Genomic DNA, 19402 nt, shown 5'->3' with positions numbered 1-19402 from the left:
TCTAATCAGCCCTAATTAACTCATTCTTCTCCATCATACAATTATTATTTTCCTGCTGATTTGGTTTGTTTCTTCTTTATTAACCATTATTATTTAAACATTTTGTTTATTAATTTATTTATTTTTTTACACATTTAACATATTTACACATTCAACATTTTAAAAAGGGCAAATAAAAAAAACAAAAACACTTTCATTTGTAAATAACTGCAATGCTTTGTACCAGAATCATAATTTTAGTGTCAATTTAAAAAAAAAAAAATTTGGTAAGACAATATCAAAAAAGAAAGCTTCTTGGGGCAATTGTGAGCAGCGTCCGAACATGGCCACACTGTAAGACTGCTCCTCGGCCACATCGGCAGATCTGCTGGCCCTCGGGGAGGGGGTCCACCACCTTCCCTCCAGCCTCCCCCGGATTGCTGCCATCCACTGCCCCAATAGGGAAGAAACCGGGGCCGCCTGCGCTTCCAGCACTTGGCAGGCCACACTGGAACTTGCGGCCTGCCCGCCTAAGGCCGCATTTGAAGCCCCGGGCTCAATTTCTGGCCCACTGCCGCCGCTACTCGTGGGTGAACCGGATCCCACTGGCAAAGAGGACCTGGCATAAGAGGCTTTCCTGCAGTCACCCACTCTGGCTCTGAGGGATGCTGAGCTGCTGTGCAGCTTCAAGTCCATGCTGCAGTCAGAATTATCCTCTGCTACCTTCAAGCTGGCAGACCGTCTCTCAAGAAATTCGGGAATTGGGCAATCGGAAGAATGATCTTGAAGATAAAATGGATGCTGCAGCAACGGTCAATTAAAGCCATGAACAGGATCTGTTTGACCTCAAGAAAGAATTGGCGGACACGCTGGTCCGGCTTGAGGATTTCGAGAACCTTTCCCGCTGCGGCAATTTACGCTTAAGGGCTATCCCGGAAACCGTTACGGATCTCACCTCAAATGCTACTGCCCTGTTTCAGGAGCGGACATCCGCCATTCCCATTGACCGGCTGGAATTTTACCACATACACCGTGCATTAGGCCCAAGATGACCAGATGGGCCCTTAAGAGACATTATCAAAATTTACTTATTATCGCACTAAGGAAACCATCACCTTGGCGGCCAGAAACAACCCAGACCTCCGGTTCCGGGACATTGCTACCAGCTCTTCGCGGACCTCTCCCAGATCACTCTTCAGAAGCACTGCCAGTTGAAGCCCTTCACTTCGGTCCTGGTGAATCGCAGAATTAAATACGCATGGGACTTTCCGTTCTGCCTCACCTTCGCCTACAAGGGCCGCAGCCACTTGGTTGCCACGCCGGAGTAGGCCTACTCTCTCCTGGAATCCCTACTCCTTCTTCCACTGGGAGGCGCTGCACAGAGTACGGCGCATTCATCTGGATTTCCAGCGGGGCCGTTTCCTCTGAGCCACCTCTGGGAGAAGACATCCAACAAGAAGGGGACCCTACCTCGGACCCCTCTACGATCCAGTCCATCCTGCTCTTCCCCGGGCTGAAGTCGTTTCATCATTGGATCCTTTTGATGGGATCATGAGTTTGGCCTTTTAGGCTTTCCCAGTTTGCTAGCGTTTTATGATTTGGCTCCACCCGGCCAGCTCCCTTGGTTCCATCCTTGAGTGGGGGGGTCTCCTCCTGGACTTGAGGTCTCTGACTTTTGGTCACTGCATTCCCAGTTTGATAGTGTTCCAGGATTGGGCCTGGTCAGCTCCCTTGGGTTCCATCTCTGAGTGGGGGGGGGGGGGGTCACCTCCTGGACTTGAGGTCTATGACTTTTTGCCATTGCAAACTGCCACAGGTCCAGGCGACACTGGTTGTGTTCCCATTAGTGGAATGGGCCGATAGTTCCCTCGGGCTCCGGGATGGGATGCTGGCTCAGGTAGGCTCTAGTTAGGTGCAAGGATGTCGGGCCTACTGGGAGGCTATGGTAGGGGACCACCTGGGCTGTGGTGTTTGGGTACCACGGCAGCCTGTAGTCATCCCCCCAGAGAAGATTGGGCCCCCAAGCTGGATTTCTAATGGGGAGGTTTCCATGAATGTACCCACTTCCAGGGACTCATACCTCTAATACTGTGGGACTCCATTATGTTGTGTTTATTGCCTTTTTGCCCTGAGGGCTTATGTTTTTGATGTATCCATTTGCAGCCATATGTCCGGTAGTAGAGCCACCCCCAACTGGTATCCTTCAAATGGAGGATGCACTTAATCATTGGTGTGATACGACTGTGCTATTGTACATACTCCTTGTGTCTTCTACTTTTCTTTCCTTGTCTTCTTTTCTGGTTATTCTGTTCTTGTTTTATTAAAAAAGTTTTTGTTTTTATAATTTTATAATACAACAAGCTCATGATATGCCCACGCAGGGGCAAAGTGGAAAAATAGCATACATAAGCAGATACAAATCAGCAGGGTGTATTAGCCAAATAACGGAACGTCCAATGACACCAAGGAGGGACGGCAAAAAGCCAAACCAAATAGTAGCAGCAGCAATCCATCATATTACCGAATTAAAAAAAAAAAAAACAGAGGAAAAACCCCTACCGAGAAGTATCAGCTCAGAACATAGGACAAAAAAACCCCAAACTGATAAAAAAAAAAAAAAAGAAGAAAAAGAAAATATAAGAACAAAGAAAGAAATAGGGAAGAAATAAAGATTCAGGGAGAAAACATGGAAGAAAGGAAGACTAGGAGAGTCACGGATCCACGGCTCTAAGGGGCCATAGCTAGTAGGAGGCAGGGACGGCAGGGAATGATGTATTCAAGGTTCCTAAACCTTAAGGAATCTCCCCTGGAAGACGACTGAAGGGGTTCTCCAAGCTTGAGCTATAGCACATTTGGCTGAAATAAATAGGTAGGATGCCAATTTCTGCTGAGACCTAGACAGACCCAAAATTGGGCAATGCAAGAGGGCCACCATTGCATCCCTACAGACCGTAATATGAAATAACGTTTTCAGCAAACCAAAAACCCTACACCAGAAGCCTATCAATCACGGGCACGACCACCACATGTGCAAGACGTCCCCACGTAGACCACAGTTCCGAAAAAATCCATCTCCGCCAGTCGGATTAAAGTGAGCAGTCCGAGCCAGGACCTAGTACCACCGCATGAGAACTTTGTAGGCTGCCTCAAGAGTGCCGGTATTGAAGGAACATTTCGCCACCATCCCCCAGGCCCTACGCCAATCATCCGCCGCAATCGAGAAACTTAGATCTTGCTCCCATTGAGAGACATAAGACAGGGGTGGTGAGGAGGACCTACTGTTAAGAAAGGCATAAATTACAGCAATGAGACCAGGGGACCTGGGGAATGTTGACAGACATGTTCAAAGGGCATTTTGCGGTAAGGATATGTAGAGGTACGACGGACGGACAGGACCCAGATGCGCAATTGCAAATACCAATAATATTCCTGTGGCAGGACCCCCTGTGATTCTCGGAGAGACTCCCATGATGGAAACGAACGAGCGCTCAGAAAAACATGTACAATATCAAAGCCATGGGAGGTCCACCAAAAGAAAGAAGGGGGATGTTCTAAGCAGGGTGGAAATAAAGGATTATGTATAATCAGCAAAAGAGGTAGAAACGATGATATCAAATTACCCGAATATTTAACAGAATTCCAGGTTCGTAAACTGTGAAGCATGATAGGGCTCAGGTCCGGAGGGCGCAACTTAGGCGGGAGCCAAAGCAATGTAGTTAAGGAAAGCGGAGCACAGTTGGGTAATTCCAAGAGTACCCATAACGGGATATCCATCGTGGCATGAAGCATGGACAACTGGGAAATTTGAGCTGCCAAACAGTATCTAGAAACATGTGGGACTCCCAAACCTTCCTGTAGTCTATGAGTATACAGAGTGGATCTAAGTACTCTGGGACATTTATGAGCCCAAATAAAAATGGAGTACCATATATACTCGAGTATAAGCCGAGTTTTTCAGCACATTTTTTGTGCTGAAAAACGGCCCCCTCAGCTTATACTCGAGTCAACGTCTGCAGATGGCTCCTCCCCCCCTTCCAACAGAAGGGAAACTAAGTACAGGGGTGGGCAGGGGGCTGCTGTCTCTTACCTGGCTCCGGTCCCCACGACGATCCGGTCCAGGAAGCGCGGCTGCTCCTTCATTCGGTTCGTCCACTGGATGTTCGCGCGGCTGCTCAGCTCCGCCTTCTCACCGGTGATTGGCCGCCAGAACTGTAGCTCAGGAAAGGCACACAGGCGGCCAATCACCGGCGAGGAGGCGGAGCTGAGCGGCCCCGCGAAAATCGAGTGAAGGAGATGCAGGTAAGTGTGCCGTGCTTAGGTGCTGCTGCAACCACATATGCTGGCTGCAGCAGCACCATACTGGAACAGGGGTCAGCACGTGTCAGTGGAAGGAATAGTGCCCCATCATTGGTGTCACTGATACCAATGATGGGGCATTATTCCTCCCACTGACACCAACGATGGGGCACTTTTCCACCCCCCCACTGACACCAACGATTGGGCACTATCCCCCCCCCCCCACTGACACCAATGATGGGGCACTATTCCACCCCCCACTGACACCAATCATGGGATACTATTCCTCCCCCCCACTGACACCAACGATGGGGCACTTTCCCCCCCCCCCCCACTGACACCAACGATGGGGCACTATTCCTCCACCCCCCACTGACACCAATGTTGGGACACTATTCCTAACACTGACACCAATGATGGGACACTATTCCTCCCACTGACACCAAAGATGGGGCACTATTCCACTGACACCAATAATGGGGTGCTATTCCCCCCACTGATACTAATGATGGGGCACTATTCCTGCCACTGATACCAATGATGGGGCACTATTCCTGCCACTGATACCAATGATGGGGCGCTATTCCTGCCACTGATACCAATGATGGGGCGCTATTCCTCCCACTGACACCAATGATGGGGCACTATTCCTCCCACTGACACCAATGATGGGGCACTATTCCTCCCACCGATACCAATGATGGGGCACTATTCCTCCCACCGATACCAATGATGGGGCACTATTCCTCCCACTGATACCAATGATGGGGCACTATTCCTCCCACTGACACCAATGATGGGGCACTATTCCTCCCACTGACACCAATGATGAGGCACGATTCTTCCCACTGGTGTTCCCACCCTCGGCTTATACTCGAGTCAATAGTTTTTCCCAGTTTTTTGTGGTAAAATTAGGTACCTCGGCTTATATTCGGGTCGGCTTATACTCGAGTATATACGGTATACGGCTTTGCAATGGACAAAGAAAACACACAGGGACCTGCATAGGGAGAGTGCAAAAAAAGTACAGGATCTTTGGCAAGATAGTCATCTTGACAGCATGTATCCAGCCAATCCATGATAAAGAAGGAACCAGCCAAGAATCAAGCAGAGAAGTAACAGATTGCAGTAAGGTGTAATAATTATCCAAAAATAAGGAAGAGTAGAAGGTAGTAAGTGTAACGACAAGATAAGCCAGGGAATGGGATGCCCAATGGTAGGGAAATTGTGTTTGCAACCGTTCAACCAGGTCGGCAGGGAGCGTAATATTCAATGCCGTGGTTTTAGACAAATTAATGCTAAGGTCAGATATAGCCGAAAAACAGTCCAATATGACCTGGAGATTAGGGAGAGTGATGAGAGGATTGGTTAAAACCAAAAGAGCATCATCCGCATAAAAGTTGGCCTTGTATTGAGTGCCGGCATAGGGGACACCAGAAATATCTGGGTGATTTCGAATGGCTGCAGCTCAAGGTTCGAGAGCGAGAACAAAAAGAGCAGGTGATAGTGGGCATCCCTGTCTCGTGTCCCTGAAAATGGGGAAAGATGAGGAAAAAAGCCTGCATATTTGACAGAGACCAAAGGAGACGAATATAAAGCTGGGGTCCATGCCAAAAATGCGTCACCAAACCCCCATCTAGACAGCGTATATGTCAAATACTCCCAAAAAAGTGAATCGAACACTTTATAAATGTCCAGGATAAAAGAAACCCCGGTATCCTGTGGTGATGTAAGATATGAATGAAATGGATGACTTTACGTATGTTATCAGCAGCTTGTCACCCTCGGAACGAAGCCAACTTGATCTCTGAATAAGTGAGAGTAGTGTAGTGTAACAAAATCACAATCAGTGAAAATTGCGTCCTAACCACAAGAACACACATAAGTGGTAGCTCTACCACCAGACACATAGGTACATCATAAACAGCATAATACAAAAAAAAAACCAGCATGGAGAGGGGGAGAAAAGGGGAAGGGGAAGGAAAGGTAGGGAAAAAAGGGGAAAAGAGGGAAAAAAGGGGAAGGGAAGGGAGGGAAAAGGGGAAGGGAAGGGAAAAGGGGAAGGGAAACGGAGAAGGGAAGGGGAGGGAAAAGGAGAAGGGAAGGGGAGGGAAAAGGAGAAGGGAAGGGGAGGGAAAAGGAGAAGGGAAGGGGAGGGAAAAGGGGAAGGGGAGGGAAAAGGGGAGGGAAAAGGGGAAGGGGAGGGAAAAGGGGAAGGGGAGGGAAAAGGGGAGGGAAAAGGGGAAGGGGAGGGAAAAGGGGAAGGGAAGGGAAAAGGGGAAGGGAAGGGAAAAGGGGAAGGGAAGGGAGGGGGAAGGGAAGGGAGGGGGAAGGGAGGGGGAAGGGAAGGGAGGGGGAAGGGAGGAAAAAAGGGAGGGGGGAAAGGGAGGGGGGAAAGGGGAGGGGGAAAAGGGGAGGGGGAAAAGGGGAGGGGGGAAAAGGAGGGGGGAGGGGAGGGGGGAAAGGGGAGGGGGGAAAGGGGAGGGGGAAAAGAGGAGGGGGGAAAAGGGGAGGGGGAAAAGGGGAGGGGGAAAAGGGGAGGGGGGAAAAGAGGAGGGGGGAAAAGAGGAGGGGGGAAAAGAGGAGGGGGAAAAGGGGAGGGGGGAAAGGGGAGGGGGGAAAAGGGGAGGGGGGGAGGGGAGGGGGGGAAGGGGAGGGGGGGGGAAAGGGGAGGGGGGAAAAGGGGAGGGGGGAAAAGGGGAGTGGGGAAAAGGGGAGGGGGGAAAAGGGGAGTGGGGAAAAGGGGAGGGGAGGAAAGAGGAGGGGGGAAAGGGGAACGTAAGCTTAAATGAAAAGCCCCATTGGTACTTGATGTGACGGTTCAAGAGAACTGACCTGAAGGGTTTCATTTGTCGATGTTTCTGTATGGTGGATGGTGCTACACTGATCCTGGCATGGCCTCACCCCTCTTAAAAGTACATTCACAAAATATTCAAGGCTTCAATTTGCCTCAGAAGCGGTCTAAAGTTTTCCATCACCTCAAATGACAACAAATTGACGTGGTATATTTGCAGGAAACCAGGTTTTCTCAGTCCTCCACCCCATGGTATCTTTCACCTCATAATCCCACTTTTTACACGGTCTCGGTTCCTTTGAAACACCGAGGTGTGTTGATTGCATTTGAAAGCTATCTCCCCTTCGTCTGTGCTTGGAATATAGCAGACCCCACAGGCAGGTACTTGCTCCTGAAGGGCACCCTCTGGGACCAGGAGGTTACTTTTGTCTCTTACTACGCCCCCAATCGCTTTCAGCATACATTTTTTGGCTATTTCAATGAGTTACAACAGGGCTCTTTGCCCTCTACAGATGTGCTCAGAGCTCATATCTGAATGATTCCTAAGACAACAGATGATGTGCAGGAACCGCAAGCCTTTAGGACGGTTTCTCTTCTTAATGAAGATCTGAAGATATTGGGCAAGATCCTAAGTCTTGGTATCAATAAATATTTGCGTAGTCTGGTCCACAGGGACCAAGTAGTTTTCATCCCCAGGAGGCAGGTGGGTGATAACATTTGTAAAGTGATCCACCTTATACACCTTCTACAACAGCGGAAAATCGCGGAATTATTAATGTCGTTAGACATATATAAAGCTTTTGATTCTCTATCCTGGGAATATCTGCGGTTTGTGCCTCGTTGGGGCTTTGGGGACTATATTCTCTCTTGGATACAAGCCTTGTATTCTTCCCCTTTGTCTTCAGTTAAATACGCTGGGTATTTATCAAATCCCTTTCCTATATGGCGAGGGACAAGACAGGGATGCCCTCTGTCCCCAGTGTTCTTTGTCCTGGCGCTTGAGCCGCTGGCTTTAGCGCTCTGGGCTGATTGTAATATATCGGTGGTTCCTTACGCGGGACAAGAATTTAAGTTGAACCCTTTTGAGGATGATGCCCTCGACTCTCACTAATTCCCTGACGACGCTTCCAAATTTGCAACAGGTTCTTGCACGTTTCTCCTTGATTTCAGGTCTCCGTATTAATTTGGATAAGACTGCCGCTCTCAATATTACTCAGATTTGGTTTCACGCCTACAATCCCACTTCCCTTATAAATGGGCTTCCTCTTCACTTGCATACCTAGGCATGCGTTTGACCCCCACCTATGGCTCTTTGCTGCAAATTATTATCCATTGCTTAGCTCTGTGTCCTCTCTTATGCACTCCTGGCAATTTCCGCACCTGTCTTGAATATGACGGGTTAATCCAGTGAAAATGACCATCCTGCCTAAATTGTTGTACTATTTTCGCACCCTGCCAGTATGGGTTCCTCCTCATTTCCTTTGGTTGATTCAGGCGAGGATTATGCGATTTATCTGGGTCGACAGGTGCCCCAGAGTCTCCAGAAATGCGCCTTTTGTCCATAGACTCCAGGGAGGTCTTGGGTTGCCTAATGTGACTAAGTATTATCAGGCAAGCCAGATTTCCCCACTGTCTATGTTGCACGCTTCCTCTGACTTTCTTCTTTGGGTCCTGCTGGAACTAACTAATTTTGCCTCTATTGCGACATCGACGCTTCTATGGCTCCCCCCTGTCCTACGCCCTATGACATAGAGTCCAATTTTGCATCATGGCCTACAAAGTGTGGGACTCGGTACGCTACTCCAGGGGCTTGATGTCACCTCTCCTACCCTTGCTCCCAATTATTAACAATCCTCTCTTCCCACTGGGTTTAGATCAACCAAGGGCATTCTCTTGGTGGGTGGCCAATGGTTTTTCGCAGGTAACTTCTCAGTTCTTCCTCACCTGGAATTCTGTTCGGTTGTCACGGGATGTTCCTCAGGCAGAATTTTTTTCATTACCTTCAATTGTGGCATTGGTTGACCTCACTGCGGGGCACTTCTGCTTTTCTGTATCAGAAATCTGCCTTTGAACAGCTTTGCCAACAGTATCCGGGCACCCTGGGCTTTATTTCCCTTCTTTATGCATCTTTGAATAGACGCTCAACGCGTACTTCTCTCTCATAGGTCGCTCAGTGGGAGCGCAACCTGGGGGCAGTAGTGGATCTGGAGGACTGGAATAGAGCCTGGTCAATTATAGCTAAATGTTCATTTAATACAATCACACTGGAGGCGGCATACAAAGTATTGTTTCGCTGGTATTGGGTTCCGGCTCGTTTTGGCCCAGGTGAACCCTGCCTGCAGTGATTGCTGCTTTCGGGGTTGTAGTCATCATGGAGATGTGTGCATATACAGTGGTCATGCCCGAAACTGACTCATTTTTGGTCTCGTGCATTTGGCCTCCTTTTCAGCTTGTTCCATCTCTCCATACACTGGGATTCTTGGTACGCTTTGCTTCATTGTCCCATACCGGGCCTATTGGCTCACCATCAGAAGTTGGCTTCCTATTTGTTCTTGTTGGCAACAAACAATTGGTCAGGCCTGGAAGAGCCAGTCTGTCCCTCTTCAGGGGGTGCGGGACCGTATGACCACTCTGATGCTCAGTGAACAGATGTAGAGTATATATAACAAATCCCAACAGAAATTTTTGAAAATATGGAAGCCGTGGTTGACATATGCTTTTCCCATGCTCCCCCCGGCTAGTCTTGGTTTGTGATGTTGTTCGGTGTTGGCGTTCCCAGGCCCCTGCTCCTAGTCTTTTCTTCTTCCTTTTCTACTCCTTTTTCCTTTCTATTTTTGCTTGCCTTTTGTGAGGTGGTGGATCGCTGCCTTTGGTTTGAGCTACTCTCAGTGTTATATCACTGTTTTTGTTATATATGTGCCATTGATAGCCCCTGAGTGGGCGTGTCTTGCTGCTCAAGTCTTGTTGAAATGTTTACAAATTAATAAAAACCACTGAAACACAAAAAGCAAAAGCTTCCTTGTGCTTAACAACCTCCTGCCCGCCATATAAGGAAATGACAGACGGGCGGGAGCTCTCTTATTCTGGGAGGGCGTCATATGATGTCCTTCCATTTTAGCTGGGTGTCCCTAGGACACAGCGGATCAGCGATCAAGGTAAAGAGCTGATGTTGTAGGCTCTACCATGTGATCAGCTGTGTCCAATCACAGCTGATCATGTGTAAACAGGAAATGCTGGTTATCGGCAGTCCTCTCACGCTGACGGCGCATGAGGAAAGCCAGTAAGTGGCATTCCCCAGAGGGGACATCTACACTGATAATCAGGGTATTGATTATCAGTGCAGCCCCATCAGTGCAGCCCATGAGTGCCCGCCCATCAGTGCAGCCCATCAGTGCAGCCCATCAGTGCCGCCTATCAGTGCCACATATCTGTACGGCCTTACAGTGCCACCTATCAGTGCCTCCTCATCAGTGCAGTCTCAGTACCCATCAGTGCCACCTGCCAGTGCTGATCAGTGCTGCCTTTCAGTGCCCATTGATGCCGGTCAGTACCCATCACTGCCACCTAGTAGTGCTGTCTATCAGTGCAGCCTCATCAGTACACATCAGTGAAGGAGAAAAATTAGCTGTTTTGCAAAATTTTATAACAGAACATGAAAAAAAAATGTAAAAAAAAGCTTTGTTTAGCCAAAAATAAAACACCTGATGGAGATCAAATACCACCAAAAGAAAGCTTTATTTGTGTGGGGAAAAAAAATTATAAAAATTTCATCTGCGCACAGTGTTGCATGATCGCACAATTTTCATTCAAACTCGATAGCGCTGAAAGCTGAAAATTGGCCTGGGCAGGAAGGGGGAAATATGCCTGGTAGGTAAGTGGTTAGTGATTAAAGGCAGTAATTTTACTCACCCTATTATAGAACGGAAGTACCAGATACAACTTTTGTTTTTTTACCTGCCATAAATAGTATGGAGACTTTATACCCTAAGGATTTCGACAGAAACTGCGTTGTTTATTTTAAAAAATTAGTGTAACCATTGCTCAACAATGTAGTAATTTTGGACTGCTTTCAATGAATAAAGACTTGTGAAGACTGCAATATTTGATTGCACATACTTTATTATTGACCAGAAAACTGATAATATATTAAAACATAATCTTAGCAAGAAATGTAAACTGAATTTACATATATGCGACTTGATTAATGCATATCACTAAAAACAGCTCATCTGGAGGAATACCATATCAGAGTGAGAAAGGCGCATGGACCCAGAAACATGTTCGTTTAGTGGAGGTACTGCATCATCCTGCACGCAATTTTTTTTTAAAAATTTTTGCAGCCTCTTCTCCTTTCCAGTGTCCACCACAGACTTACAACTGGATCTGTTAGTAGGGCATGGTATTCCTCCAGATGCTGTTTTGGGGATACACATTCCCAATTTCTATAACATTCATTTACCTGCATGGTTTGCTAAGCTAGCACAGTACTGATTGAAGAATTAGTGTTTTATTTAGGCTCTATTCACACATAAGTGTTCCGTGTTGATGTATGTTGCATTAAGACAGCCTATTCACTTTGATTCTTTGAATTGAATTAAGCCTCAATGCACAAACATACCCGCGCTTCTTTTTTTGGCAATGGAGTGCCCCGCACTGCACAATGAATCCATATTTGTGCATTGTGGTGTGCTGAAGGTTAGGTGCATCTGTTTACACTATAATCGTTCATCATCATTGGGGACCACTCAAATAAATTCATACCACTTGTGCTGCATGCACAAATGCATAATAATGCAAGCATAGGTGTGAAGGGAGCCTTACACAGGATTCATGGAGGTTAAGCAGTTCAATATAGATCTTTCATGCTCATAGTGATGCTTAAACATGCTATGCCTGGAAAAATAAGGGTGCCTGCTTATGCCTGGACTAATTTTTCATACATGTTTTTTTCACTGGAATTCACTTTATTGAAGCCAGACCATTTTACAAGACTAAATTCCAACTTGTTTCATAACGTAGCTTCCTCAGGAGATACCGAGGTGCTGTTGGAGAAATATAAACATTAAGACCCATAATAAGTATGACATGCTTTGATCCATAATTGTATCAAGTTGAACATTTTTTTTTATGAGTGGTCATAGACCATAAGATGCACTTACATAATCTCTACTCTGTATCAAAAAATAGGATCAATGTAATCCATCGGCGCCCTCACAGGTAAAGATTGACTTAATTGTCAGGGAAGCCCTTATATCTTACACGTTTCTGGTACGCTTACTTGCAAGGGGAGCTAATTATTTACATCCCTAATATATCCTATTATTCATATCTCAAATACAATTTACCGTACAAATTACTGGTACATCTTATGGTCTATGGCCACTCCTAAAAATTGTTCAGCTTGATAAAATTATGGATCACTGTCATACCTGTTGTAATTCTTAATGTTGTTTACAGCACCTTGGTACCACCTAAGGAAGCTACAATGCGAAACACATTGAGATTTGATCTTGCCTATACACAGCATCATTACTGTAACTCTAGGCAATATTCATGTGTAGCCATAAGGATATATGAATATAGTGTGATCATGTTTCATGTGATTGGGAGAGATACAAGTTGTGTTGAGTTGTGAAATTATACCTTAACTCTGTGTAGGATACCATTCAGGCACTTTACGTATTTTAACCATTGTGTACGTGTAAAATACTACATGTAAATATATTTCTGAATTTTAGAAAAAATACATTTTGTATTGTTATTCTCTGACAGCAAGCACCTCATTAAGTTCTATATTTTTCTTTTTTTGTTAATCTGTTTAAAAGGGATGCGGTATGTGAATTGTCCATCACAATGGATGCTACCTTGTGGACTTGCGTTTTAATTTACATATTTCATGGTACTCCGGGAGGATATCCATCGCTATGCTCAGCTTCTTCAACAGCAGAGTTGTGTGCAACTGCTGTGCACTCCTTTCTTTTCTTCTGCCCAATCACAGAGCATTTTGTATTATGTAAAACGCAATCACAAAATACAACGGCTTCTGTGAATGGGTAGCAGAGGTAAGGGGCAGGTAGCACTGCTGTGTGAGAGAACACAGCATCTCTCTTTTCAGGGACACGTGAGTAGAGAGATAGCCATCACCTCAGAGCTCCATAAAAATGTCAAATGTAAATTATAGAGATAAGTCCACAAAGTGGCATGCATATTATGCTATAGTATCCCTGCACATTTTGTAAAATGGCTAAATTCTTGGGATTCAGCTTTACATTTTTATTAAATAAACTTGCTATGTTAGCAGTTAAATATTTTTTTCCATAGGTGATCAAATTAAGAATATTCTATAAATTCAGTTTAAAAAATTGAGTGATGAAAAAAAACATATTTCTTACCATAATATGTTCAAGTAAAGAATCTATTGCAACTATGTTATCAAAGTAAGTTCTGCAAAAGAAGAAAACTTGACTTGTAATTAATTTAAAAAAAAAGGTAATACTCATATTAAAGTTTAACTAAAGGCACATTTTTTTTTTTTTAGTTTTAGATAGAGTGGAGGTATTAGACCCCATGTCAGATTTTATTGCCATATGTGCCCCCTTGAGGAGATCCTCCCTCTCCGTTTCTCCTGTTTACCATTATCACTAAAAGTGAAAGTAAAGGAAAACCCCAAATTTTAAATTGTCCCCAGAAAAGTAATAGAGGGGAAAAATGTGGACACTAGTTTTCGTAACCTGGGGGTCCTCAAGAAATCCCCTTAATGTGCAGAGATTTCTTATTACTTACTGTTTTGGCTATGGAACAGGAAGTGAAGAAAAATATTCGCCAATGGGATAAAGATGCAAAAAAAAAAATAATAATAATTGACGGGGGTTATAACCTTCCCTCACTCTATCCAAAATGAAAAAACAAAAATGTTTTGCCTTTAGTTCTACTTTAGGATCACACATGTAGAAATTCACCGAATACAATAATTCTGGCTAATCAGGAGTTCTCAACCATAAATCGTTTTAGGAATACACTACTCCACCTAAACTTTCACCTCGGTTCCTTGAAAAAGTATTCATACCCCTTGAAATTTTCCACATTTTGTCACAACCAAAAACGTGAATATATTTTATTGCGATTTTATGTGATAGACCAATACAAAGTGGTACATAATTGTGAAGTGGAAGGAAAATGATAAATGGTTTTCAATTTTTTTTTTTACAAATAAATATCTGAAAAGTGTGGCATGCATTTATATTCAGCTGCCTTTACTCTGTAATCCCTAACTAAAATCTAGTGGAACCAATTGCCTTCAGAAGTCACCTACAGTGAAGAAAATAAGTTTTTGATCCCCTGCTGATTTTGAATGCTTGCCCATTCACAAAGAAATGATCAGTCTAAAAATCGAATGGTAGGTGTATTGTAACACTGAGAGACAGAATAGCAACAGAAAATTCAAAAGAAATGCATGTCTAACAAATTATGCACTGATTTGCATGTTCATGAGGGAAATCAGTATTTGATCCCCTATCATTCAGCATGATTTCTGACTACCAGGTATCTTTCATACAGGTAACAAGCTGAGATTAGAAGCAGTCTCAAGGAGTGCTGCTAATCTAATTTTGTTACCTGTATAAAAGACACCTGTCCATAGGAGCAATCAAACAATCAGATTCCAAACTCTCCACCATGGCAAAGACCAAAGAGCTGTCCAAGGATGTCAGGGACAAGACTGTAGACCTACACAAGGCTGGACTGGGCTACTAAACTATCGCCAAGCAGCTTGGTGAGAAGGTGACAAAAGTTGGTGCAATCATTCGCACATGGAAGAAACACAAAACAACTGTCAGTCTCCCTAGGTCTGGTGCTCCATGCAGGATCTCACCTCGTGGAGTGTCAATAATCATGAGAACAGTGAGGAATCATCCCAGAACTACACGTGAAGATCTTGTCAATGATCTCCAGGCAGCTGGGACCACAGTCACAAAGAAAACATTTGGTAACACACTACACCGACAAGGATTGAAACCCTGCAGTGCCCGCAATGTCCCTCTGCTCAAGAAAGCACATGTCCAGGCCCGTCTGAAGTCTGCCACTGAACAGAGCAGAGGAGGACTGATTGAAAGTGTTGTGGTCAGATGAAACCAAAATCGAGCTCTTTGGCGTCAACTCAACTCGCCGTGTTTGGAGGAGGAGGAATGCTGCCTATGACCCCAACAACACCATTCCAACTGTCAAACATGGTGGTGGAAACATTCTGCTTTGTGGGTGTTTTTCTGCTAATGGGACAGGACAACTGAAGCGCAAAAGGGATGATGGACAGGGCAATGTGTGATAATTGTGCATAAAGATACAGACAATTGACAATCATATTTGTATCAGACTCTGCAAATATCATTCTCACTCCCTCCAGTCCCCCTCCCCTTGCAAGGAATGTGGTTTGCGTGTGTGCACTGAGTTCACAAGTGCATATGGCACAGCTGGATGGGCTTCATGGTTGTAATCCCAATTAAGCCTGGTGCCAGAAGGTCTGACAAACCCTTTTTTAGCTGCCTGGTCGTAAAACTATAACTCAGTCAGTCCCTTGACATGTAGCCTTATCTCAGAGTAACTGTAAAATGTACATCCCACTTAAAACACATTTCATGCAAATTCATAAACTTCAACAGGAACAGGGTACAGTAAAATAAAGCATATATTCAGATAGGTCATTTTAATACAAGTCACCTGATACCTTACACCCCTAGGTAATGGCTACAGGAGAGTAGAAAGCAATATGTTTTTATATGGGATGGTAAGATATGCCATATTTGGTGTCTGGACGTTCAGAATATGATTCTGTATATTAAGCTGCCAGTGGCTAGGATGCTACATGTACCTAGTGAAGGTTATTGACCATGGTATAAACTTGGGAGGGATTTGGTCACAGCTTGCGTCTCCGCCTAACACCCCTCCCCAAATGAGGCAATTGGCCCTTGGCTTCAGTAGACACCCCCTGCTGGGACACTAGAAAAAAGATGGTCATGCCTGGAGTAATAAAAAGAAGAAGAGATTCTCCCTTTTAACACCAGGAACCATCTTTGGGAGAAAAGGCAACCCTTTTGTTCGGACACTTGGAATCTGCTTAAACCAAGGACTTCTGCAAGTATCCTACCTTCTTAAACTTCTATCTTTTATCTCTCTGTTGTGTTATTGCTCTATTTTTATATATATATATATATATATATATATATATATATATATATATATATATATATATATATATATATATATATATATTGGCTACATCTTTTCTGTAAATACTTTTATTGCACCATTTTGACCTTTTTAGTAATAAATCCTATTTTCTGAAAAGTGTTGAAACGGTCTCTAAAACTTTTAATGCAAACTAAAAGAATCCCTGTCTCTGAAGAGTGCTACTGTGTGTTTTAAAACCTCTGCATACATCTGTCTGCGGTGGCAGTGTGTATACAGATGCTTATTCAAACATCATAGTGTTACTGCTAAGATTTGTGAGTTTCTTCCTTCTCTGTAAAAAGGTGGTGGTGGCAGTATGAAGAGTTAATTGCGTAATTAACCTGAGCCAGTAACAATCACTCTCAGGCTGCTGGCACATAGATTGTGGTCCAGCGAGCTGGACAATCTTTGTGCAGGGCGCAGCTGAGAGTGGCATTGTTACACAAGTGACAGCGCGGTCTGGGATCGGCTGGTCCTTCGGTCACAAGTTGGTGAGAAGGGCTTGGGTCTGACGCCATCACACAATGTACCATCAAATCTTTGGTGAGAACCTTCTTCCCTCAGCCAAGGCATTGAAAATGAGTTGTGGATGGGTGTTCCAGCATGACATTGACCCAAAACACACGGCCAAGGCAACAAAGGAGTGGCTCAAGAAGAAGCACATTAAGGTCCTGGAGTGGCCTAGACAGTCTCCAGACCTTAATCCGATTGAAAATCTGTAGAGGGAGCTGAAAGTTCGAGTTGCCAAACGTCAGCCACCAAACCTTAATGACTGGGAGAGGATCTGCCAAGAAGAGTGGGCCACAATCCCTCCTCAGATGTGTGCAAACCTGATGGCCAACTACAGAAAATGCCTAACCTCTGTGATTGACAACAAGGGATTTGCCACCAAGTACTAAGTCATGTTTTGTGAAGGGGATCAAATACTTATTTCTCTCATGAACATGCAAATCAGTGCATAATTTGTTAGACATGCATTTCTTTTGAATTTTTTGTTGCTCACGGAGCACTGTTCAATCCATCATCCAAAAATGGAAAGAGTATGGCACAAATACACACCTACCAAGATGTGGTCATCCACCTAAACGGACAGGCCGGGCAAGGAGAACATGAATCAGAGAAACAGCCAATAGGCCCATGTTAACTCTAGAGGAGATGCAGAGATCCACAGCTCAGGTGGGAGAATCTGTCCACAGGACAACTATTCGTTGTGTACTCCACAACACAAATCTGGCATTTATGGAAGAGTGGCAACAAGAAAGCCATTGTTGAAAGAAAGCCATAGGAAGTCCTGTTTGCAGTTTGTGAGAAGCCACAGCAAACATGTGGAAGAAGGGACACAGCAAGCATGTGGAAGAAGGTGCTCTAGTCAGATGAGAACAAAATTGAACTTTTTGGCCTAAAAAGAAAACGCTATGTGTGGTGGTAAACTAACACTGCACATCATTCTGAACACAACATCCCACTGTGAAACATGGTGGTGGCAGCATCATGTTCTGGGGATGGAGCCAAATACAGGCCAATCTTAGAAGAAAACCTGTTAGAGTCTGCAAAAGACGGGAGGAGGTTCTCCTTCCAGCAGGACAACATCCCTAAACATGCAGCCAGAGCTACAATGGTTGGTTTAGATCAAATAATATTCATGTGTTATAATAGCCCAGTCAAAGTCCAGACCTAAATCCAATTGAGAATCTGCGGCAAGACTTGAAAATTGCTGTTCACTGATGCTCTCAATCCAATAAGAGCTTGAGCTATTTTGCAAAGACGAATGGGCACAAATTTCACTCTGTAGATGTGCAAAGTTGGTAGGGACATACCCAAAAAGACTTGCAGCTGTAATTGCAGCGAAAGGTGGTTCTACAAAGTATGGACTTAGGGGGGCTAAATACAAATGCATGCCACACTTTTCAGATATTTATTTGCAAAAAAGTTTGAAAACCATTTATTATTTTCCTTCCATTTCACAATTTGTGTTGGTCTATCACAAGGGTCTCAAACTTTCTGAACAAAGGGCCAGTTTTCTGGTCTTCTGACTTTAGGGGGCCGGACTGTAACCAGTGGGAGTGGAGAATGCAGCAGAACTAGTGCCCAATCATTGGTGTTAGTAGTAGGAATAGTGCCTATTATTGGTATCAGTGAGAGGAATAGTGCACCAACATTGGTGTCAGTGGAAGAAATGGTTCCCCAACACTGGTATCAATAAAAGAAAATGTTCCCCAATATTGGTGTTAGTGGAAGGACTGGTGCCCCAACATTGGTGTTAGTGGAAGGACTGGTGCCCCATCATAGGTGTCAGTGGAAGGATTGGTGCTCCAGCATTGGTGTAAGTGGCAGGAATAGTGCCCCATCTTTAGTGTTAGCGGGAGTAATAGTGCTCTATATTTTATGTCAGTGGATAGAATTATGCTCCAATGTTGATGTCAGTGGCAGGAATAGTACCCCACTGATGGTACCAGTAGGAGGAAAAGTGCACCATCTTTAGTGTTAGTGGAAGTAATAGTGTTCTGTAGTTTATATCAGTGGAAGAAATTATGTTCCAATGTTGGTGTTAGTGGGAAGAATGGTGTCATATCAGTTGGAGTAATAGTGCCCCAAGGGCCAGATAAAGGCAATCAAAGGGCAGCATCCGGCCCCCGGGCTGCAGTTTGGTGACCACTGGTCTATCACAAAATCCCAATAAAATACATTTACGTTTTTGGTTGTAACATAACAAAATGTAGAACATTTCAAGCTACTTCCTATGGGGACACACCAGCAAGCTCGCTCCCAAGCTGAGCTACCTATGTAAATAGACACAGACAGCACAACTAGGCCCCGCCGATTGCTCACAGACTTTGATTGAAAGCAGTAGAAGCCAATGGCTCCCACTGTTCCCTCTGTGGGCAGAAAGAGGAGAGCCATTCAGTTGGGCACAGCACTGCATTAAATGAGGACTCACTCAAATAGGTATAAGTGGGGGGAATACACATAGAGGGACATTTTTACCTTAATGCATGGAACGCATTACGGTAAAAAGTGTCCAGGCTTTACAATCACTAAGTTATAACTTAAAGCAAACTCAAGGCAGTAATAAACCAAAAATTTTATATAATGCAGCTTACCACTCATTAG

At 44.7% G+C, this 19402-nt stretch overlaps 1 protein-coding gene across 4 annotated transcripts in view; it reads right to left on the bottom strand.

Annotated features, from left to right (window-relative positions):
- PDE10A (phosphodiesterase 10A) overlaps nucleotides 1-19402 on the bottom strand; it is a 619526-nt gene that overhangs the window by 144498 nt on the left and 455626 nt on the right. For all 4 annotated transcript variants that reach the window (XM_089668592.1, XM_089668593.1, XM_089668595.1 and 1 more), the window contains one exon: nucleotides 13462-13513. In XM_089668592.1, coding sequence (XP_089524718.1) covers nucleotides 13462-13513 — 52 coding nt within the window. The remainder of the gene's footprint in view (nucleotides 1-13461; nucleotides 13514-19402) is intronic.

The sequence above is a fragment of the Staurois parvus genome, unplaced genomic scaffold (genome assembly GCF_062004578.1).
Source record: "Staurois parvus isolate SC_StPar_1 unplaced genomic scaffold, SC_StPar_1.0 ptg000059l, whole genome shotgun sequence".
Lineage (NCBI taxonomy): Eukaryota > Metazoa > Chordata > Amphibia > Anura > Ranidae > Staurois > Staurois parvus.
The sequence above is the reverse complement of the archived record's forward strand: the minus strand, read 5'-3'. Positions and strand labels throughout refer to the sequence as shown.